The sequence below is a fragment of the Schistocerca cancellata genome, chromosome 1, assembly GCF_023864275.1.
Source record: "Schistocerca cancellata isolate TAMUIC-IGC-003103 chromosome 1, iqSchCanc2.1, whole genome shotgun sequence".
Classification (NCBI taxonomy): Eukaryota; Metazoa; Arthropoda; class Insecta; order Orthoptera; family Acrididae; genus Schistocerca; species Schistocerca cancellata.
Genome location: NC_064626.1, coordinates 301,563,350 through 301,588,796, shown reverse-complemented (window position 1 = coordinate 301,588,796; position 25,447 = coordinate 301,563,350). Strand labels below are relative to the sequence as shown.

At 40.2% G+C, this 25,447-nt stretch overlaps 1 protein-coding gene across 3 annotated transcripts in view; it reads left to right on the top strand.

Moving 5' to 3' along the window:
• The window catches only part of LOC126172270 (diacylglycerol lipase-beta-like), an 828,807-nt gene that overhangs the window by 732,429 nt on the left and 70,931 nt on the right, over nucleotides 1-25,447 (top strand). For all 3 annotated transcript variants that reach the window (XM_049920867.1, XM_049920868.1, XM_049920866.1), the window contains one exon: nucleotides 23,917-24,085. In XM_049920867.1, coding sequence (XP_049776824.1) covers nucleotides 23,917-24,085 — 169 coding nt within the window. The remainder of the gene's footprint in view (nucleotides 1-23,916; nucleotides 24,086-25,447) is intronic.

Below are 25,447 nucleotides of genomic sequence, written 5' to 3'. Positions count from 1 at the left end.
CATTTAATCAATCTCTTCGTCATCTGCAGAACTAGTTTGCATATAGACTGGTACTACTGTTGTAGGCATGGGCTTCATGTCTATCTTGGCCACAATAATGCGTTCACTATGTTGTTTGTAGTAGCTTACCCGAACTCCTATTTTTGTATTCATTATTAAACCTACTTCTGCATTACCCCTATTTGATTTTGTATTTATAACCCTGTATTCACCTGACCAAAAGTCTTGTTCCTCCTGCCACCGAACGTCACTAATTCCAACTATATCTAACTTTAACCTAGCCATTTCCGTTTTTAAATTTTCTAACCTACCTGCCCGATTAAGGGATCTGACATTCCATGCTCTGATCCATAGAACGCCAGTTTTCTTTCTCCTGATAACAACGTCCTCCTGAGTAGCCCCCCCCCCCCTCCCAACCCTCCACCCCCACCCCATCCCTCCCCAGAGATCCAAATAGGGGACTATTTTACCTCTGGAATATGTTACCCAAGAGAACACCATCATTATTTAACCATACAGTAAAGCTGCATGCCCTCAGGAAAAATTACGGCTGTAGTTTCCCCTTGTTTTTAGCCGTTCGCAGTATCAGCACAGCAAGGCCATTTTGGTTAGTGTTACAAGGCCAGATCAGTCAATCATCCAGACTGTTGCCCCTGCAACTACTGAAAAGGCTGCTGCTCCTCTTCAGGAACCACATGTTTGTCTGGCCTCTCAACAGATATCTCTCCGTTGTGGTTGCACCTACGGTACGGCTATCTGTATCGCTGAGGCATGCAAGCCTCTCCACCAACGGCAAGGTCCATGGTTCATGAGGGGAATAAGTCCTAAAAATTTTAATTCAGATACTTCAGATTTACATTTATCTAATTTTAAAGTCATTCCTCCTTGCCTAAGTTTTTCACCACTTGTCCCAAAATCTCAGTGTGTTCACCCCAATCTTCCTCAATTACTAAAATGTCATCTACATAAGCTGTTAATTTAGATATAAGTTCCTATCCAAGTACATGATCTAATGCTCTAAAAGGTCTGCTACATATAAATTTAAACCAAAAGATACTGTACAGTATTGGTAACATCATACACTGTAAATGAAAGCAGTATACTTCCCGGGTTCTGCTGATAAGAAAATGTAATGAAATCCTGATGTTAAATCTAAGCTTGACACAATCTAAATATTTCTTAATTTGCCATTGTTCTCACAGTGAACTGTTTCTCTACACAAAATTTGATTCAGTTGTCCTGAATCCAAAACTAAACTCACTCCTCCACCTCTTTTTGAAGCAGTTGTGAGGGTTTTTTTTATATGAACTAACACTTCTCCCAATAATGTCACACACTTCTATTTTCTGTAACTTCTTTTTGGCAGCAGCTTGTTTGGGTATAGGTACCCCTCATGGTTCAAAAATGGTTGATGTGGTTGTAACTGTAAAGTACACTGGTAGTCTTTAAGTCCCCCTGGTATTTTACTAAACACATTACTATATTCTCAGAATAAAGATTCCCACTCACGTCTTTGCCTGTCAGTAAGCCCATCTGTTTTAGAAATCCTCATGTCTTTTAAATTCTATGAAGAAACAAACTGTCTTGGTTGCAATGTTTCGAGTATTATTTATATACCGATGACTCAGGCAACTTCAGATTGTCAATCTGAAGATGCCTGAAGCAGGCAAAATGCACCATTGTAAATAAATAAAGTCTGAAATTAAGACTGTTCGCTTCTTCATTTTATATTGCTGGTTACTATAAAGCCCCAGTTTTGAATTCTATTTCATCTGTGTCTAATCTCTGTCTAAAAGTCCTCCTCCTTTTGAAAATTCTATGGTGTTAACTTTGTGATTATAAATTACATTTCATTTAATAAGACTAGGCTAATACTTTTGCTATTTGGTGCTATTATTAAACTGACCAAAAGTTATTTAAGAACCCTTTTTCAACCTCTGAATAGGACCCATCCACAGAAAAATTTTGATTAACTTATGACAGTTCTTCACCTTCTAAAATTTTTTAAACAAACTTAATTTTTGTTATGAAAAGGAAAGTTGGTACTCACCATATAGCGGAGATTCTGAGTCTCAGATATGCCTATCTGTGACTCAGCATCTCCACTATATGCTGAGGACCAACTTTCCTTTTCATAATATTGTTACATTCCATCCTGGATTTTCCATTGTTTACTTTTCATGCTGTCACTCATATTAGCTACAAAATGTCTTTAAAATGTTGTAAAAGAGGCAGCCTGATGCAGACCACCCTCATCTGAAAAGTCATTCACTGGAATCTTCCACCTCATAGTAACAGTATTACTAGCAAGGTTTTTATTATTAAGGTCATCACATTTCTTAGCAAGTACAGAAATACTACTTTGTGTGATGTCTAGGAAACCTGCATGCTCGTTTGCTACAGAAACATTCAAACAAATCAAATTAATGAGTTTTTTACAATAAGAAAAGATACAATACTTAAATTTTGCAATTACACAGATGTGTCACAAGCAAAGGGCGACATTCAAAATAATCAATCTTATTCAGTATAGACAATCCCAAGTCTGTGCTACATAGAGAGTACAAGTGAAGTTGTTAGAGTTGATGCTGCTGTGGAACTGTATCACTCTGACACTACTATAGAACTGGGTCATGCTGACGCTACTATAGAATTGGGCCATCACCAGTCAGTTGTGGCGCTCATTTCCTCTTCATATAGGGGCCAGTGCTGTCACATTGTTGTCCTGGAGGGAGGTCTGGTCAACGTGCTATTGGCTGACTTCTTCTCACAGCCTTCTCTTCCCTGTCACTCCCGACTGGCATGCTGGCACTTGACTTTACGCCATAACTTTCCTCCCCCCTGAAGTGACAGACCATCATCATATAGAGAGGACAACAGTGGGAGGGGAGGCAGTAGCATGGCTGCTCAAATGGACCGGAGGTTGTGGCTGCAGGGGACATCAGACTTCTGGTCATACCCCACCAACCAGCCTTTGCTCTGGTGGAAACACCCTCCAGAAAATGTCCAGAAGGGTCCATGTCCACCTCCTGAGGCCCATGGCTAGATTTAGAAGGTGTCAGCTGCTGCAGAGTGGGCAGGTCCAGCTGCATTGCTAGAACAAGAGGAGGCGGAGGAGGCAAAGGCTCCATCTCCTTGGTGTCATCCCACTGTGTTGTAATGACACCCTCTGGCAGCTGCTGTGACCATTGTATCGTCAGGATCCATGAATCTGGGGGAAGAGATACAAAGGATCACCAAGCACATGACGGTGTTGAATTTGATTGTGATGTTGATGCTGCAATCCGTCTGGGCCTGAAATGAGATACATGCATGCGCCAAGTCGACGAAGGATCTCACCTCACGCCCACTGTCTGCTGCCGCAAAAAACCCTGAAAAACGCAATAACATGTGGTATGAAGCGATACTTGCAGCCTTCCTTTGATGCCAGATGCTGAGAAGGTTGGATCAGTGTCCGATGATGGCAGCCGTGAAGCAATTTTGCCGGTGATGGTCCATCTCGTGGATGCGAACGATAGGAGACGAGAAACAGTTGCAGTGCTTTATCCATGGTGTGAGTGGTGCAAAGTTTGGCCATCTGCTGCTAGAAGGTTCTGACAAAAGGTTCCACTTTGCCAATTGACTATGGATGGAATTGTGCACTAGTTAGATGGTGTATCCCATTGCATTCACAGAATGTTTCAAATTCATTTGACGTGAACTGAGGGCCATTGTCTGACACTGACTTCAGGCAAACTTTTGAGGCAAAAAGTAGGGGACAATGCCTGAACAGTGCTGCATGACATTGTTGAGTTCATTGGCACAGCAAAAGGAAATGTGCTATAAGAGTCTACCACATTCAACCAATTAACGTTCCCAAAGGTCCCGCAAAGTCTATGTGCATACGTTGCCATGGTGATTGCAACTTAGGTCAAGTAGAGAATTTTTGTGGTGGAGTGGATTGATTTACCATACATGTGTGACACTGTGACATCATCTGTTCTATTTGGGTGTCCATACACTACCAAGTACAGTGTCAACGCACTAACTGTTTCATACGAACAATGCCCCAGTGTCTTTGGTGAAGTAACTGCAACACTTCTTTTTGCAAAGCTTTGGGGATCAACACACACGACTATCCACTGTCATTTTGGACAAGAATCACACCTTGCTGTATAACAGATGTGCAGAGTATCAGCATATGACAGAGTTCTTTATGCTATGCAATGAACAAGGCCAAGATGTGCGAATGTATTTTAGCAGAATGTTCAAATCTGAATCAGCTTCCGTGGCCTGTGCAAATTTCCTATAGTTCATGGGAAAAGATTGAAGCAATTCAGAATCCTTAGCATCGATGTGACAACAAGATGCAGCAGAAGCCTGTGCCAGGGCCAATCGGAAGGCATGAAAGCATATCCGCATTAACGTGCTGAGCTGTTGGACGATACACAATATCGTACTGATATTGAGACAACAACAAAGACCATCTTTGCAAATTTTGGGGCAGTTCGTGCAGGAACCGGTTTCATCGGATGAAACAAGGACTGCAAAGGCTTGTGATCCGTTTACTAAGTAGAATTTTCTGCCATACAAATAGTGGTGGAATTTGATGACACCATACACAATAGCTAATGCCTTTTTCTCTATTTGTAAGTAGTTACACTGAGCTTTGGACAACATTTTTGATGCAAACGCTATAGTCCTGTCTTTATCACCAAATCTGTGTGAAAGCACTGCACTGATTCCGTAAGAAGCATCAACTTGCAACACAACTGGTTTGTCGGGATCAAAGTGAACCAAGCATCAATCACTGAGCAATGCATTTCTAAGTTTTTGAAAAGCTTCTTGGCACTCATCTGTCCAAACAAGGAAATGTTCTTGCGATGCAAGTGAGCTGCAAACTGTGCAGCATTTGGTATGAACTGAATATAATATTTCATTTTCCCAAAGACTGACTGCAATTCTGTGACATTTTGAGGAACTGGCAGCTCACATACAGCTAACAAATGTGACTGAAGAGGATGTACACCTTGACTGCTTATGACATGACCAATATACTGCAACTCAGGTTTAAAACAAATCACACTTGTCCAGTCTACACTTTAGTCCTGCATCTGATAATGCATGAAACAAAGCACGCAAATTTGCAATGTGTTCTTTAGGTGTATGACCTGTTATGACAATATTGTCCAAACAGTTTGAACAGGTTGGCACTTGAGCAGTCAGCTGTTCCAAATTTCATTGAAAAATTCTGGGTGTGGAAACAGTGCCAAAAGGCAAACACAAATATTTAAACAAGCGCAAATGAGCGTTCACAACACGTATTGTTTGAGATTCCTCATCTAGTGGTATTTGAAGGTAGGCATAGCACAAATCAATTTTTGAAAAGTAGGAACCAGGGCTTAATCTGTCCATGAGGTCCTCTGGATGTGGCAATGGATTAGCATCAATCAGTTTGTGGCTTGACTATAGACTTCAAGTCAACACAGGGGCGAATTCAACCTGAAGGTTTGGGGAGCAAAACCAGTGGACTTGTCCATTGTCTTGCTTGTATGGGTGCAATAGCTGTGCTGTCTTGCAATTCTTTAAGTTCAGCAGCTACTTTGTCCCATAATGCAAGGCCAGGCAAAATTTTGGCTGAGCATTGTCTTTCATAGTAATTTGTACAACAAAATTGTTAGCCTTGCCTCAACCTTTAGAAAAGAGTTCCGGGAATTCTTTCAGAAAGCTAGCTACACAGTCTTTGACACTGAACTCAGTCACTGACAACACATTGTCCTGAATTGTAAAGCCAAAAAAATCAAACGATTCAAGGCTAAATATGTGATTCTTCAGCTTCTCCCAGCATATTTCTTGCTTGAACAGTCCACGGGTCTACTGCCAGGTCCATAGTGCCCAACAGGCACAATATTTCGGTGATCAGACATTTCGCCATTGTCAGGTGTGCTGACAAACTGAGCTCCTGAGGGCGGGCCACCACAGATGCTGACGCCAGCCTCTCAGTGACCGCCGACACGCGGCTGCAGACCGCGGAGAGAACACCTCGCTGGGGAAGGGGATTTAGGCCACCCGCCCTCAGGAGCTCAGTTTGTCAGCGCACCTGACGATGGCGACATGTCTGATCGCCGAAATATTGTGCGCGTTGGACACTATGGACCAGCAGTACACCCATGGACTGTTCGAGCAAGGCTAAATATGTTCTCATAATCATGTGATTGTTGTTGTTGTTGTTGTCTTCAGTCCTGAGACTGGTTTGATGCAGCTCTCCATGCTACTCTATCCTGTGCAAGCTTCTTCATCTCCCAGTATGTACCGCAACCTACATCCTTCTGAATCTGCTTAGTGTATTCATCTCTTGGCCTCCCTCTACGATTTTTACCCTCCACACTGCCCTTCAATGCTAAATTTGTGATCCCTTGATGACTCAGAACATGTCCTACCAATCGGTCCCTTCTTCTTGTCAAGTTGTGCCACAAACTCCTCTTCTCCCCAATTCTATTCAATACCTCCTCATTAGTTATGTGATCTACCCATCTAATCTTCAGCATTCTTCTATAGCACCACATTTTGAAAGCTTCTATTCTCTTCTTGTCCAAACTATTTATCGTCCCTGTTTCACTTCCATACATGGCTACACTCCATACAAATACTTTCAGAAACAACTGCCTGACACTTAAATCTATACTCAATGTTAACAAATTTCTCTTCTTCAGAAACGCTTTCCTTGCCATTGCCAGTCTACATTTTACATCCTCTCTACTATAACATCATCAGTTATTTTGCTCCCCAAATAGCAAAACTCCTTTACTATTTTAAGTGTCTCATTTCCTAATCTAATTCCCTCAGCATCACCTGACTTAATTTGACTACATTCCATTATCTTCGTTTTGCTTTTGTTGATGTTCATCTTATATCCTCCTTTCAAGACACTGTTCATTCCATTCAAATGCTCTTCCAAATCCTTTGCTGTCTCTGACAGAATTACAATGTCACTGGTGAACCTCAACATTTTTATTTCTTCTCCATGGACTTTAATACCTACTCCAAATTTTTCTTTTGTTTCCTTTACTGCCTGCTCAATATACAGATTGAATAACATCGGGGACAGGCTACAACCCTGTCTCACTCCCTTCCCAACCGCTGCTTCCCTTTCATGCCCCTTGACTCTTCTAACTGCCATCTGGTTTCTGTACAAATTGTAAATAGCCTTTCGCTCCCTGTATTTTACCCCTGCCACCTTTAGAATTTGAAAGACAGTACTCCAGTCAACATTGTCAAAAGCTTTCTCTAAGTCCACAAATGCTAGAAATGTAGGTTTGCCTTTCCTTAATCTATTTTCTAAGACAAGTCATAGGGTCAGTATTGCCTCACGTGTTCCAACATTTCTGCGGAATCCAAACTGATCTACACCGAGGTCGGCTTCTACCAGTTTTTCCATTCGTCTGTAAAGAATTCGCGTTAGTATTTTGCAGGTGTGACTTATTAAACTGATAGTTCGGTAATTTTCACATCTGTCAACACCTGCTTTCTTTGGGATTGGAATTATTATATTCTTCTTGAAGTCTGAGGGTATTTCGCCTGTCTCATACATCTTGCTCACCAGATGGTACAGTTTTGTCAGGACTGACTCTCTCAAGGCTGTCAGTAGTTCCAATGGAATGTTGTCTACTCCCGGGGCCTTGTTTCGACTCAGGTCTTTCAGTGCTCTGTCAAACTCTTCACACAGTATCATATCTCCCATTTCATCTTCATCTACATCCTCTTCCATTTCCATAATATTTTCCTCAAGTACATCACTGTTGTATAGACCCTCTATATATTCCTTCCACCTTTCTGCTTTCCCTTCTTTGCTTAGAACTGGGTTTCCATCTGAGCTCTTGATATTCATACAAGTGGCTCTCTTTTCTCCAAAGGTCTCTTTAATTTTCCTGTAGGCCAGGGGCGGGCAAACGTTGCACGCGGCTCATGAGCACACAGCGCTGCACGTGTGCTGCTCGCGTGCAATCGTCGACAGGGGCAGTGGCGACAGCCAGCAGGTTGCGGCAGTGTAGTACCAGGCTAAGATGCGGACGTTGAAGCGAAGCGACCACTACGTAGTGAACGTTGTATTTCAATAACCGGAAAATGCAGAGTGAATCAAGGAAACGGAGAATTAGAGATTTGCTATCTTTTAAAAAGGAATGGGAGAATCATTTTTTTCTCTGTGCAAAAACGTGAAAATTGGAAATGTATAATATGTGACAGTATTCTGGCTGGGCAGCGGAAGTTAAATATTGAACGCCATTATAATAAATTTCTTGAAAAAAGAGACAGCATTGGTCGTATATTTTTTACTATCGCATTGCGATAGTAAAAAATATACGACCAATGCTGTCTCTTTTTTCAAGTATACCTGTTATCTGGTCGTAGTGCACAGGACAACATGGAGTCGCCATAATAAATTTCAGTATGTTGCCATTCTTGGTGCAATAAAAGAGGAATTTCTCAAGCGATTTGGGGACATATCTTACTTATCACAAAGTTTTGAATAGTTCTCGAGACAATCTGCTGTTTCTGCAGATGATATTCATCCCAGTTTGCAAATGGAATTAATAGATCTACAGCGTAATTCTCGTCTGAGAGACAAGTTCCTTTTGGCAAGACGTGTAATAGATTTTTATCACGACTTTCTACAGCAAGAGTTTCCTCGTCTCCATCGTGAAGCCATGAAGATAATGTCAATGTTTCGCTCTACATACGTTTGTGAGAGATTTTTTTCTGTTATGAAAGTCTCGGTTAAGAGCAAACATCAGTAATGAAAATTTACGTAACTGTTTGCGTTTGTCTGTATGTATAAATTTTGTTGCAGACATTAAACGTATTGTAAACTCCACCTGTGATAATTAAATAAAACGTATCGTAGGTAATAGGTACTCTTTCAAACCACGATTACTTTCAAGCACTCCTACTAACCTTATTCCTTCATTCAATAAAGCAGGCCAGGAAACAAGACGCATTACAGAGGATGAAGCGGAGAGACGGTATGGCAGGGAGGGGAGAGAAGCGGGTGGCCAGCTTGCCCCTGTGTGCGCGCAGAACACCTGTTAACTGCACACGTGCATGTGCACCGCACACGTGCAGGATTCCCGCCCGCCCCTGCTGTGGGCAGTATCTATCTTACCCCTAGTAAGATAAGCCTCTACACCCATACATTTGTCCTCTAGCCATCCCTGCTTAGCCATTTTGCACTTCCTGTCGATCTCATTTTTGAGAAGTTTGTTTCTGTTTTGCCTGCTTTATTTACTGCATTTTTATATTTTCTCCTTTCATCAATTAAATTCAATATTTCTTCTGTTACCCAAGGATTTCTACTAGCCCTCGTCTTTTTACCTACTTGATCCTCTGCTGCCTTCACTACTTCATCCCTCAGAGCTACCCATTCTTCTTCTACTGTATTTCTTTCCCCCGTTCCTGTCAATTGTTCCCTTGTGCTCTCCCTGAAACTCTGTACAACCTCTGGTTTAGTCAGTTTATCCAGGTCCCATCTCCTTAAATTCCCACCTTTTTGCAGTTTCTTCAGTTTTAATCTACAGTTCATAACCAATAGATTGTGGTCAGAGTCCACATCTGCCCCTGGAAATGTAGCACAGTGATTGTAGCACAGTGAAAGTCACAGTTCATGTATGTGAGCAATACATGGCAGCAAAGTACATTTTCTGAGAATGGGAATTCCTTGTCCATTATAAACCATCAGGTGCATGCTAGTTTTAGACAGGTGTGGGGAGCCTAATACTTCATACGTATTACAATTCAGCAATGTAACAGAGGCACCCATGTCCAACTGAAATTTCACCCATTTTCCACTAAGATGCAAATGAACAAAAAGTTTCCAGAATGAGATTTTCACTCTGCAGCGGAAGGTTTGTTGGACTGGCATTGCACTGAAGAAACTGTTTGCTTACTAGGGTTGCTAATGCCCATAGTAGGCTTTGAATATACTGCATTGATTACATGGGCCCTGTGACTAGATTTTTGAGAGGGGGCGAATTCCTATGTTTGTTCCGTTCCAAACATATGGATTGTATGTGACTTTTCTTGCCACAAGCATAACACTGTGCTTGTCTGGATGGGCAATCTTGGCATTTGTGCCGTAAATAGCACTGAGGGTGTGACTTAATTCTGTTCACCTGTTTACAGACCTGTTCATGTAACTTGGTGCATGCATGCTGTTGCTGCCTACTGGGCCAGTCGTTAGCAAGGGATGATTCAACCCAGCAGATTAGTGGTTGCTCAAATTGGCCACTATGGCATTTGAATCATACTGATCTAGAATTGGCACTATGTGCTGAAAGGATGGATCTGACTGTTTCAAAATCTGTTCTCTAAGTTTGACATCAGTTACATTTTACATCATCACATCATGCAACATAACATCTGAACATAAAGCACCACAAGTACATTTAAATTTGCATTTCCTCATCATACTCTGCAGACCTATTACCCACTCATGTTAAGTTTGTTCTGACCATTCCTTGCAATGAAAGAAATGGTACCTATCTACCACCACATTCACTTGCTGGTCATAATAGTTAGTTAGAGAATCTGATATAGGAATGTTCACTCAGAGTGCCATTAGGAAACAATTTCTGAATGAGGTGAAAGACTGCACTTCTTACTGTTGACAAAAAGTAATGTAGTTTCATAGTACCTGATACATTGAGAGCAATGATGTGGGCTTTATACTGTTACAACCACTTGAGCCATTCCTCTTCTTTTTCATTAAACTGGTGAAAAGGTGGTATGGCACTCAGGGCTACAGTTGATGCCTGTGGTGCAGCATTGGTGTTTGGTTGGCGAGTAGCTGCTGTACTGTGTTTAGTATCTGAAACTGAAACATTTGTGTTAGCTGTGTTGCATCTATCACTTGCAGCTATGGTGCCTGAGCAGGGATGGGATAGTTGGGTTACTCATTTTGGAATAGGCAAGTGCAGTGAACAGACAGTGCAAGCAAGAAAAATAAGCGCACAAGCAAAGAAAATTTCTGAATAGCAAAAAAACAGTTAAAACACATAAACACACTCCTACAATGAAAAGACAAGGTGTAATTGAGGTGCCAACAAAACACAAAAACACACAACAGAAAAAAAAAAAAAATTGTGGTAGCCAGGCACAGGGTTGTCACATTGGTGTTTGTTCACCTTCTCGTCACCAAATATGTGGTGTCTAGGAATCCTGAAGGCTTGGTTCACTAGACAAACATGCAAACAAATTGTATTAATGAGTTTTATCACAATAAGAAGATACAATACTTAACTTTTCCAACTACACAGGTGTGCCACAAGCAAAGGGCGACATACAAAATAATCGACCTTCTTCAATATAGACAATGCCAAGTCTGTGCTACATAGAGAGTAAAAGTGAGTTGCTACAGTTGATGCTGCTATTGAACTGGGTCACTTTGTCACTACTATAGAAATGGGTCATGCTGACACTACTATAGAATTGGGCTATCACCAGTCGGTTGCAGCACTCATGTCCTCTTCATATCGGGGCGACTGCTCACATTGTTGTCCTGGAGGGAGGTCCGGTCAGTGTGCTATTGGCTGACTTCTTCTCACAGCCTTCTCTTCCCTGTCATTCCTGACCACTGTGCTGGCACTTGACTTTATGCCATAACACTTTCTAAGTTTAAACAATGGAATTTCTCGGCTGGAATATCAACAATATAAGGAAAAAATAGATTCTACTCACTGTAAAGCTGACCCTGTTTAATTTACTTGCATGTTACAAATTATTGATGACCTGTTTACAATAATGGATGCTTCGATATTCAAAATACATCATGTGTGCAAGTGAGGCAGTATTCTGTGTAAGATATTAATAAGTACCGATCTGTCTCACACTCACCTCTTTCTTAAAAGTATCAGAAAAGATTATTTATGCAAGGATTGAGACACACTACCTCAAAATAAGACATTTTTGGATTTTGAAAGGGTGTCTCCAAAGAACACATCATGTGTCAGTCACAAACCAGATTACATAAAATTTAAATGAGAAAATACAGGGTGTCCCACTCAAGCCTCCCTGATTTCTAGGAGAGAAAAACCACAGTAGATACGACAATGAAAAATGCACCACATTGTAGAGCATCTCAAAGAATTTATATTCCTGCATCAGAAGTGCCAAGTATCATTGCCAGAGTGCAGCATGGTCGCATGAAGTGACAATGGTGACTCCACAGCAGAGCACACGCAGTAGTGTGGTTTGTAGAAACAAAATCGCTGATTACTGTGCAAAGAAATTATTGTTGTGTGTATGAATGTGATCCATCTGATGTGAAAGCAATTAAGGAATGGTATAGGAAGTTTCTGGCAACAGGAAGTGTTCTGAAACATTCTGGCAGTGCACATTATGGAGTTTCAAAAGAGAAAGTGGAGTACATCAGACAAACGTTTCTCAGAAGCCCATGTAAGTCAATTCATCAAGCATCTAGGCAACTTGATGTACCTTGATCAACATTGCATCATTTCACCAGTATCTTTGTATGTGTGTGCTTAGAAAGTGCAAATTCTGCAACATCTGACGCCAAATAACAAACCATGCCGACAACTGTTTGCTGTGGATATGCTGCAGCGTATTGATGTGGATGCCAGCTTCCTGGAAAGATTTTATTCTCAGATGAGGCAACCTGTTATCTATCAGGAAGGATTAATAGGCATAATGTTCATATTTGGGGTTCACAAAATCTGCACATTATTGTTGAACATGTTCGTTATAGCCCTAAACTCAAAGTCTGGTGCGGGCTAATGCACGACAGGATTACTGGAACGTTCTTCTTTGTGGAACAAACAGTGAATGAGTCAGTGTATGTGGACATGTTGGAGCAGTCTGTGTACCCTCAGATACAAGACTTGCAACACAACATCATTTTTCAACAAGATGGAGCTCCGCTGCATTGGTCAACGGCTGTTCGCAAGTTACTGGATAGGAAATTTCCCAATCATTGGATCGATTGCAGAAGACCCATTGCCTGGCCACCACATTCACCTGACAGTATGCCACTTGATTTCTTCATGTTGGGATTTGTGAAGGACCGTGTGTATGCTACCAAGGTGGACAATATTCCGACATTGCGACACTGTATCACTAATGCAATTGCAACAATAACAGAGGAAATGTTACAAAGAACTTGGCAAGAAATTGAATATAGACTTGATATTCTTCCTGCTAAGTGTTTCACATGTAGAGGTATATTAATGATAAATAAATAAATTCTTTGAGATGCTCTACGATGTGGAGCATTTTTCATTGTCGTATCTAATGTGGTTTTTTTCCCCTGGGTCTTTGAAATCAGGGAGGTTTGAGTGGGACACCCTGTATTACCTACAGATATTTTCTGTGACTTGTCAAATGCATTTGGTTGTGCAGCTCACAGCACTCTCCTAGAGAAGTCTTGCTGTAAACTAATTTTAATCCTTTCTAACTAAATGAATCTAGAGAGAAAGGAATTTAATGTAATCTCTCATGTTTTCTTGGTGCAATTGATTAACAAATGGCTGAGGCAGTCATCAAAATATTGTGCATAACATGGAAATGATGACTTGTCAGAACACCCAGAAGCACACAGTTAGATTTAACATAGATAATTATAAATGAAGGTGTAATTTTTCCTCCTATCTACGTGATTATGTAGCTCTCAATTCATTCAAGCGATCAGTCATTCATAATACGAAACACAGTCATAGCTCATTCACTCAAAATGATTCAGAAATTTTACTTGTTAGAATGAAATCGGGCAATGATTCTTCTTCTCTGGAGGCTCGTGCTTTGCGGCAGTCTGCTAATCTGTACAAATAAACTGCCTTGTAATTTTTGGGAGCGTTGTATAATCAGTCGGGAAACCTCAGATCAAGCGGATATTTGGCTTTGATGAAGTTTAACCTTCCGAAGAAGTAATGGAGCTCTTGGATTATTAAATGCAGGTTCGTATCCAGTCTTTCAGAAGTTCCCTTCTGATTAACAACTACGCAATATGTCGATGAACATCATTAATTCTCAAATGTCAAATACACACCTTTTGTATGAAGGAGCAATATATATATATATATATATATATATATATATATATATATATATATATATATATATATATATATATATATATATATATATATATATATATATATAATAGAGGGAAACATTCCACGTGGGAAAAATATATTTAATAAGAAAGATGATGAGACTTACCAAACAAAAGCGCTGGCAGGTCGATAGACACACAAACAAACACAAACATACACACAAAAATCTAGCTTTCGCAACCAACGGTTGCCTCGTCAGGAAAGAGGGAAGGAGAAGGAAAGACAAAAGGATATGGGTTTTAAGGGAGAGGGTAAGGAGTCATTCCAATCCCGGGAGCGGAAAGACTTACCTTAGGGGGAAAAAAGGACAGGTATACACTCGCGCACACACACACACACATATCCATCCGCATATACACAGACACAAGCAGACATTTGTAAAGGCAAAGAGTTTGGGCAGAGATGTCAGTCGGGACGGAAGTACAGAGGCAAAGATGATGTTGAAAGACAGGTGAGGTATGAGCGGCGGCAGATTGAAATTAGAAATTAGCGGAGATTGAGGCCTGGCGGATAGCGAGAAGAGAGGATATGCTGAAGGGCAAGTTCCCATCTCCGGAGTTCTGACAGGTTGGTGTTAGTGGGAAGTATCCAGATAACCCGGACGGTGTAACACTGTGCCAAGATGTGCTGGGCGTGCACCAAGGCATGTTTAGCCACAGGGTGATCCTCATTACCAACAAACACTGTCTGCCTGTGTCCATTCATGCGAATGGACAGTTTGTTGCTGGTCATTCCCACATAGAACGCTTCACAGTGTAGGCAGGTCAGTTGGTAAATCACGTGCGTGCTTTCACACGTGGCTCTGCCTTTGATCGTGTACACCTTCCGGGTTACAGGACTGGAATAGGTGGTTGTGGGAGGGTGCATGGGACAGGTTTTACACCGGGGGCGGTTACAGGGGTAGGAGCCAGAGGGTAGGGAAGGTGGTTTGGGGATTTCATGGGGATGAACTAAGAGGTTACGAAGGTTAGGTGGACGGCGGAAAGACACTCTTGGTGGAGTGGGGAGGATTTCATGAAGGATGGATCTCATTTCAGGGCAGGATTTGAGGAAGTCGTATCCCTGCTGGAGAGTCACATTCAGAATCTGATCCAGTCCCGGAAAGTATCCTGTCACAAGTGGGGCACTTTTGGGGTTCTTCTGTGGAAGGTTCCGGGTTTGAGGAGATGAGGAAGTGGCTCTGGTTATAACCAGAGCCACTTCCTCATCTCCTCAAACCCGGAACCTTCCACAGGTTATAACCAGAGCCACTTCCTCATCTCCTCAAACCCGGAACCTTCCACAGAAGAACCCCAAAAGTGCCCCACTTGTGACAGGATACTTTCCGGGACTGGATCAGATTCTGAATGTGACTCTCCAGCAGGGATACGACTTCCTCAAATCCTGCCCTGAAATGAGATCCATCCTTCATGAAATCCTCCCCACTCCACCAAGAGTGTCTTTCCGCCGTCCACCTAACCTTCGTAACCTCTTAGTTCATCCCCATGAAATCCCCAAACCACCTTCCCTACCCTCTGGCTCCTACCCCTGTAACCGCCCCCGGTGTAAAACCTGTCCCATGCACCCTCCCACAACCACCTATTCCAGTCCTGTAACCCGGAAGGTGTACACGATCAAAGGCAGAGCCACGTGTGAAAGCACGCACGTGATTTACCAACTGACCTGCCTACACTGTGAAGCGTTCTATGTGGGAATGACCAGCAACAAACTGTCCATTCGCATGAATGGACACAGGCAGACAGTGTTTGTTGGTAATGAGGATCACCCTGTGGCTAAACATGCCTTGGTGCACGCCCAGCACATCTTGGCACAGTGTTACACCGTCCGGGTTATCTGGATACTTCCCACTAACACCAACCTGTCAGAACTCCGGAGATGGGAACTTGCCCTTCAGCATATCCTCTCTTCTCGCTATCCGCCAGGCCTCAATCTCCGCTAATTTCTAATTTCAATCTGCCGCCGCTCATACCTCACCTGTCTTTCAACATCATCTTTGCCTCTGTACTTCCGTCCCGACTGACATCTCTGCCCAAACTCTTTGCCTTTACAAATGTCTGCTTGTGTCTGTGTATATGCGGATGGATATGTGTGTGTGTGTGTGCGCGAGTGTATACCTGTCCTTTTTTCCCCCTAAGGTAAGTCTTTCCGCTCCCGGGATTGGAATGACTCCTTACCCTCTCCCTTAAAACCCATATCCTTTTGTCTTTCCTTCTCCTTCCCTCTTTCCTGACGAGGCAACCGTTGGTTGCGAAAGCTAGATTTTTGTGTGTATGTTTGTGTTTGTTTGTATGTCTATCGACCTGCCAGCGCTTTTGTTTGGTAAGTCTCATCATCTTTCTTATTAAATATATATATATATATATATATATATATATATATATATATATATATATATATATATATATATATATATATATTTCCCTTTTAATCGTACAGTTCGTCTCTGTTATCTTTTGTCATAAATCTCAATATTCAGATTACAATTCTTCAAACCAAGCTCAGGCTAATTGGCATGAAGACAATCCCGGAAGCTTCTTTTTTTTTTTTTTTTTTTTTTTCCTAACAACCACCAGAGAGAGTACTACAAAGAATAATTATGCGCTCATGGCATAGCTATTGTATGAAACTACTTTGCGCATAGATTCTGCGAGTATGAAGATAGAAAATTAGTAAACATCATTCAAGGGTAGAATTGTATCAGAATAATTCATCGAATAAAAAGAGATATTACAAAGGGAAGGGAAAAAAAAGTACCTAGAGATAGTCACATTGATGGTCAGCACACTGTCATAGCTTTCACTGAGAAGTTGTACATAATTGTGAAACTGGTGTGTTACACATTAACCCACCAAGACAGCTACATTAGTTAAAGTGCCACTTCCAGGATGGGGAGGTGTACTGGCCACAGATTAAATCCACCAATAGTCTGACAAAGCTGGATGTGGCTTTAGGTGATTTACCACACCTGACTAGGTAAATACTGGACTGGTACCCAAGTCCAGCCAGATTAATCAATCTGCAAACATTTAGAAAATTTTTGCACACTTTCACAAGAATAACACTACATGCAGATATTTATGAGGGTGGTTTGAAAATATCTCAGAACAGAATAGAAAAAAATTACTTCCATCACTGAAACTTTTCTTATTTCTCAATGTAGTCTCCTTGTAGATTAATGCACTTGGTCCAGTGATATTCCAGTGCCTTGATCCCATCTCGAAAATGAGTTTCCTCCATGCCTGCAAAATAGTTGTCAACTCCAGCTATCAGTTCTTTGTCTGAAGTGAATCTTCATCCACCAAAAAAAAATTTCCTTCGTTCTTGTAATTTTGCCATCGCAATGACATGTGTGTGGGCACCCATTGTCTTGATGGAAGATGACTTTCTTCCTTGTTAAACCTGGCGTATTTTCATGTATATTTTGTTGCAATTTGTCAAGAAGGTTAGCATAGTCTTCTCCAGTAACTGTTTGCCCAGTGCAGAGATAATCTACACACAGAATCCCCTCCGCATCCCAGGACACTGATGCCATGACCTTTCCTGCCGAAGGAATTGTCTTTGCTTTCTTTGGCGGCAGAGAAGCAGTATGTTTCCACTGCTTTGACTGTTGTTTTGTCTCTCGGGTATAGTAGTACACCCAAGTTTCATCTTTGGTCATAAACTGGAGCAAAAAATCTTGTTTTTTTCTCCTAAAATGGGCAAAACATTGTTCTGAAATGTCCATTCTCATGCATTTCTGACCAACGTCGAGAGTCATGGCACCCATCTTGCAGATAATTTTTTTATTTCTAATTCTTCAGTTAAAATGCAATATACCCTTTCAGATGACATCTGGCAAGCATGAGCAATTTCATGCACTTTCTGTCGGTGATCCTCCATGACCATTTTGTGCACTTTTGCAATGATTTCTGGAGTAGTGACACATCTTGACTGACCACTGCGCGGATCGTCATCTAAGCTCTCCCGACCAAATTTAAATTCATTTTTCCACTTGGAAACAGTTGAATACGAAGGAAAATTGGCATGAATGCCCTTTGCTCTCATATCTTTCTTTATGCCATACTTTATCGCTGCTCGAATCTTTGATTTTTCCATCCTCACAAATCACTATGCAGGAACAACAACAGAGCCACATCACTGCATCCGAGAGCGCTGATGTGGCATGTGTTTACAGGCAACAGTCCAATGAATATCATATGAACAACTCCATACTGGGGGAGGGGGGGGGGGCATAGGGGTGGCAACAGGAAGGACATCTGGTCACCCCATAATGAAAAATCCATTAATGACCAGCCACCCCTATGCAGATGTGGAACAAAGGGACAAGTAAAAGAACAATTGCATCACAGATCATAATGATAGGTTGTAATTATGATATATGTAACATTGAAATAACTGAGCTAAATTGAACTCTGCTGACCTGATAGAAAAATACTTGTGACACACCCTCCCATTTATAGCAAAATATGTAGTTGAACATTGTTATAAATTAAAAAAAACACACACACATCATGAGATGATGTAAAATAGCACGTCATATAACAATTGGAGAAACATTTAAAGTTTTTAAATACTTACCTCACACAACTCTCACACTGTCATATTTTGATGAAGGATTCAGGAAACTATACCAACTATGAAATGAAACTGTGACTTTCATGCCACATCATGTTTTTCCAATATAGGCTAACATGGATTGTGCATCAAAAACATCATAGACAAACTTCTTCTGTAACAGACTTGCCATTGATGCTTAAATGATTGTATAACAGTAACAGTTGTTATACAGGGTGTCCGAAAAGTCTTCCTCTGATTACATAAATTGATAACTCAGGCTAGAAATAAGATACAAATATGAAAATGGTGTCTAATTGTTTACAAACTATCAAAGTTTTTTTCACACATCAGTAAGCTCCCACATGAGCACCCTTGGTAGCACATAGCACATCTAGGTGATATTCAATTTCCGTCCACACATTAGCCAACATCACTGGAAGGATCGATTCAACGACTGTGGTTATCCGTTGCCACAGGGTTTCAAGATCTGGTACACGTGTTCGGTAGACCTCATCTTTGACATAACCCCATAAAAAGTATTCTTATGGGGTTATGTCAGGAGAGTGTGCAGGCCAAACCATTGGCCCATCATGACCAATCCATCGCCCAGGAAAGGTCATATCGAGATAGGCACGGACGTCCAAACCCCAATGAGGCGGTGCACCGTCATGCTGAAACAAGACATTGGGGTGATACTGAAGCAGCTGAGGAACAGCATACGGTTGCAACATGTCCAGATATGCCGCAGATGTGATGGTAGCCTCAGCGAAGAATAATGGCGCGATAATAAGTCATATTGACGTGTACTGTCATTGGGCAACAAGGCCTGAACGATTTGCACTTTGTATGCATGAAACAATAAACATTTGTGTAGAATGTCATGGAGAGAGATTTTTGGCATCTGTAATTCACGGGAGGCCCTGCACACCGATTTCTTCGGACTTCACAGAAAAGACTGCCTTACAGCTTCCACCCTGTCTGCTGAGGTTCTTGGTCGACCAGACCTCGGAAGGTCAGTAACCGATCCTGTGTTCTTGAACTTCTCATACCAGGCTTTAATGCTCCTGACATCAGGTGGATTCCTTCCAAATGTTGTCTGGAAGTGTCTCTGCACTGTGGTTGGTGATCGTGTCTCATGGTACCACAGGACACACTGTGCCTTCTCCTGATTGGTTAACATGGCTTCTTGGGCACTGCATCTCATCCACTACTTATGTACTGCAAACCTAAAACAGAAAAAAAACTTTGATAGTTGTAAACAATTCAACACAAGTTTCATATTTGTATCTTACTTCTAGCCTGAGTTATCAATTTATGTAATCAGGGAAAGTCTTTTTGGACACCCTGTACATGCCATTACCATCAGTATATTAATAAACTTACAATGGAAAATTAACTATTCATGTAATTTTTGTATGTTTACATATTCTGTATACAAGCAAAAACTCTGAGATGATAATTTTGAATTATTTTTTCTATCCAAAAATGTATAAATTTATATATCTGAACAACTAATTATGAATATTAATTTCATAAGACTGGACACATTCAAGATTGGAGAAAAGCAACCTAAATTTTTAATTTAAACCATATTTTTCTGTATCACAATATAGGCAAATAAATATTAATTTCACAGACAAAGTATTTATAGTTCTTAATTGCCTTAATTTATATATATTCTAAGACTAAGGCTCTATTAATTTATGAGCAGAAAGGTTTCTAAAGTCATAAATACTTGATTTGTTTATATATTGAATAAGCAGCCATCATGTTTTATATTATTTTTTTGAAAATACTGTGATGGAAATTTTAGCCAAAATATTGCTTTAAATAATTGTATTGACATTAAAATGAAAAAATAGTCTGAACTGCAACATATTTACTTAGATTTTTGGTTTCTACACTTTTGTAATTTGGTACATGAAATTAGATGATGACACTGCTGTCTACAAGCCATTAAATTACTTTAAATGATCTTAAATAGCATTTAAAACACATAAGGAAGGAACAAATTGCCATTAACCAATAAAAATATGATATATTGAGTACTCGTCATAGGTACTGCATAGTACAACTGAAAAGTGTATCTCTCCACTCCCAGTATCAGTTACTTCATTAGATAACTCTCTTATATTGACAGTTGCACTTCAACCTGCAACACAAGGGCACCATGTGCTGAGAGCAGCCAGCAAATTAAGGTCATTTTGCTCACTCTGGGCCAGAGGTTCACAATCTTAAAATGGCCACTGCCATAGTTTCAATAACAAATAAAAACTTCGGGTATATTTGTTCATTATTACTATTCTTATTACTATTGTTGTTGTTGTTGTTGTTGTTATACATGTTCAGGAAAAAAATAAAAATGTGTCCCTGATCTACTTCAATAAGGCCATCATCAGTGTTGCTAGAACTACACATTTGTATGACACATCTCCCCTTTCAAATTACAATATTCATATTTAGAAATGTGTTAGACATTTTATTTGCTTGCTGAACCTCCCATGTTGAGTTCATATGTTGTCATTGATCCCTAAAAGTGGTTTGTCATTTACATGAACCTGTTCAACATTTGGTTCCAGTGCTGACATGGACTACAATCTAGCCTCTGTTCAGTGATGTCAACTCCTCCTCCAATGAGTTCATCTGGGAAGTCAAAGTTGTAGTCTCCATCCTTTTCAGTTGCCTTCACCAAATGGAAACAACTCCTTCATATTGTTTGTTAGCCATTTTGATGATGTAAGAATGAGCTAAACTGCAATTTTCCCTTACTTGCCAATACCTGCTTCATCTTCCTTCTTTAATTCGGGAATGCCTTGTGCCTAGTGATGACTGCCACAGTAATTTTTTCATTTATTCAGTTTCCTTCTTCCCATTTTCAGACAATCTTTATGTTTTGGTATCATCGATACCACAGTCTGCATTCACCTACCATCTATTGCTGGTTGGAACTCATTGAAGAGTGACATTGCACTGTATCTTTGTAATCACTATAGCCATCATCACACTTCATGAGACAATATTAACAATTTTCATCAACCTATTGCTCTGCAATAACTTTGGCTATTTTTTATGTGCTTCAACGAACAATATCTTGCAGACTGTAAATGCTGATGTGAGTAATGGTTGAAATGAGTCCTAAAGTTACTCACAACTTCCTCATGTACTGTGACTTCAAAATATGAGCATTAAATATTTGACAACTTCTGACTCATCCACAGAATGCAACAGTACAATTTCTGGATAATGGGATAGAAGGTTACAACCAAATACCAGTTTTCATATAACTTGAATAAATCAACTGCAACTTGCTGCTATGGCTGTTGTGAAAATTCCTATTGGATAAGGATCTCAACTGATTATTAGTTTTCATGGTGCATTGTGGTCACTGTTTCAGTTTCATTTGAAATTCTTGGCCGTATACAAATTGTCATTTCATTGCTTTGCATTTTATAACACATTATTCTCAAATTTTTTAAAATGTTGCTTCAGTGATTTGTAAGCAAACATTTGAAAAAAAATCAAAATTTTGTGTTTTGCTCACTGTTGGAAGGAAGGAAGGATGATCAGAGTTTAATGTCCCATTGACAATGAGGTCATTAGAGACAGAGCACAAGATTGGATTACTGAAAGATGGGGAAGGAAAACAACGATACCCATTGCAAATGAACCATCTTGACATTTGTCTTAAGCAATTTAGGGAAACCATGGAAAAGCTAAATCTGGATGACTGGATACTGATTTGAATGGCCTCCTCCCAAATGCAAGTCCAGTCTTGCTAGCCACCACACCACCTATTCTTCGTATGTCGAGAGAAGAGCTCTGACAGCTGGCAGCGCAGTTGCTAGTATTCGACACGGACAGGCAATGAGCAAGCAGCAGTTGCCCAGCACTACGCCAACACTGGGGCATTGCCATGGTAATGTAAACAAAAGCTCACGATTTGATTGGCCGTGCATGTGCGAAGCACGTGCACCAAGGCCGCGTCAACTGGCAGAGCTCTTCTCTCGCCGTACGCACTGTAGCTTGGTGCTCACAGTTGGCAGTTTGTGTTCTGTTTGTTAGCAATTTGTAGAATGTCCATTTTATTCTCTAACTGCAATGGTTCAAAATCAAATTTAGAAGGATTTAGTAGTTGACTTTTAAATAATTACTGGAGACCTCAAACATTATTTTACCATGAGAAGTTAATCTTCTGTGCTGTAAACATATATGTTTGTCTTAAATATGTTGAACAGTAGTCTGTTCCCTTAAAATATTCTTAATAGTTTTTATGCAAGGACACATTTTTGAAGTATCTGACTAGTTGAGTATGTCAGGCAATTTCATAAGTATAATAGTTAAATATAAAATAAATGGAATACATTTTTTGTCTTAAAGCCTACCACAAATGATAGCTTTCCCCTCCCCATGAAATACATTACAAAACCATAATCTTTGCACAAAATTTACTTGATGAATAGAAGCAGTGAGCTTGGCAGTTCTTCTTGCACTTTTCTGCAGAAATTAACAATACATTGCATCCATGTCAAAGTATCTTATTTCACTGCATGTCAACTCTCAGTCACAGCATTACAACCATTACTCTACCTCACATAAATTTCTCTACACAGTATCACACAGATACAGCATGTATAAAATACTAACCGATGATCTCTGGCATGAGTGTTGCATAAGATCCCATATCCACACCCTGCTCTACTTCATTGTTTTAAAATTAAGCTGAATTTAGATTTAATAGACTACACATACAAAATCAAATAAGCAAGCAGTAGAATTAAACCTAATCATAACAAGTCAGATGATAAAATCTGTCATGTATTACCTTGAACTTATCTCAGTCTCTCAGCCTGGTGAGTCTACTGTTGAAATCATTGCTTGTTAATTTATGTGTGATATGGACAATCATGCCTTCTTTATATAGCTGTGAGTTTTATCATGCTTTTGCCCTACATTAATCTCTTCCATTTTGAATGTGATGTAAAGAAAAAGAAGAATATTAATGTTTTTAGGTGACCTTTCTTTATGAGTGGATCACTTTGCATCCATCTCCACTGAAGAATAAAACTGAAATCAACTTGTACAAATGCATTTAATGTTATTACTTACGAATCAACATAAGGCAATTGTTTTTCTTGTAAAATCAGAATCATTCTTTTTTTCTCTCAGTACCTATTGCAACAGCACAGTTTAAACCCCTGTTTTCCTTGTTCTACATGTTTTCTTTTATATACTGCTAATACAACTTTGTTTCTGTCAACAGATGCTAAGGACATAATGGCAGACTGTCCAAGCTGGATGTCACTGGAAAGTGCACACCACTTCCTGCAGTTGGCCATAGCCTCATATGGGTGGCCATTTGTGATGTACCGCTATCCAGTAACAGGAATTTGTCGTCTTACCCCAAAGATGACTTGCTGTGCTTGCTTTAGGTATATTTCATCAGCATTTGTTTACAAGACATTTGAGTATGTATCAGTTAACTTAATAAAAGGATGAGAAAATGGAATTGACCGACCATTGAATTTTTGGACACATTATTAGCTAGGTCATAAAACAAATGATGTACAGGGCTTTGCACATTCCTACCTTCCTTTTATCAGCTCCAAACTTCTCTCTACTTTTAACTTTAGTTACATTTACAGAATACATACCATTGACTTGTGTCCTATATGGCTTTACTCTCTTCTGTCACTCCCCTGCATGAGGCCAATTTCCTCCTAGCTTCTTGTTTATTTTATCTCCGTATTAACTGCTCAGTATTCACCTGCATGCATAGGAATTATCTCTATCACTCGCTCATTGTATGCTCTATTCCTTCCCCATCACACTCACATCTTACCCATCTGAGTGAGAGCTATATGATACAGAAGTCGTACTATGTAACAGCTCTGTTGAAAACTCTGCGTAGTCCTCCTCATGCAGCTGAAAACCCAAGAACATTTTGTCAAATACATCTCTGATTCTACATCTCTGACTGATTAACATCAATCTCCACTAGCCTGTCCTACATACACCTTTCTCCCTTCCCGAAGTCCCAGCATGCTCCAGCTCCTCCCCACCACTTCACTTTTGTTTGATTTATCTTTCCATCAATCTACATCCACACATTCTCTCTGTGGGCTCCTCATTCCTGTATTCTGCCCCCCCCCCCTTCCCCTTACCCACCCATGCTCAACACGCACCATCTATTGTACTGTAAACAGTGTGTGACTTTCTCCATCTGACTGTTCCACAGTTAGCTCACCTGTGCAACATTCATATCACCCTCCTCCTTGGTCTCTCAACTATTTCAATGTTCAACATGTCAATTATGTGGTCAGTGATTATTCCTTCCATTGACAATAAAGCTTTCATAGCTGAGTCACAAGCCATATGGTTTTTTCTAAAGGACTGATAGCTACACTGTTACAGTGCATTTGAAAACTACATCATTGACCTATTGCACTCAGTTGCCCATTTCTTCTGGCCCTAGTCTAAGACAAGGCCTTATAGTTCTTATCCTGTTGATATAAACAAATCTAATGCATTTTTATTTGGTTATGTATTAGCAAAACAATGTTTGCTAACACAGTGAGGAAGTGATCATTGAATTTGGTGCCCAGTAATGTTATTCTGTCATCATTTTTATCACACTTACTATATGAAAACTCATTTTCATTTACCTCAGAGTTTAAAACTGTGATATGACTTCCATTCTTTGCAGACATTCTGCTATAGGTTATCATTGAAAAAGAATGGTTTCTATTGATTTGCAAAAGTGAAATTGAATGGAAAGACCTTGAGCAGACAAA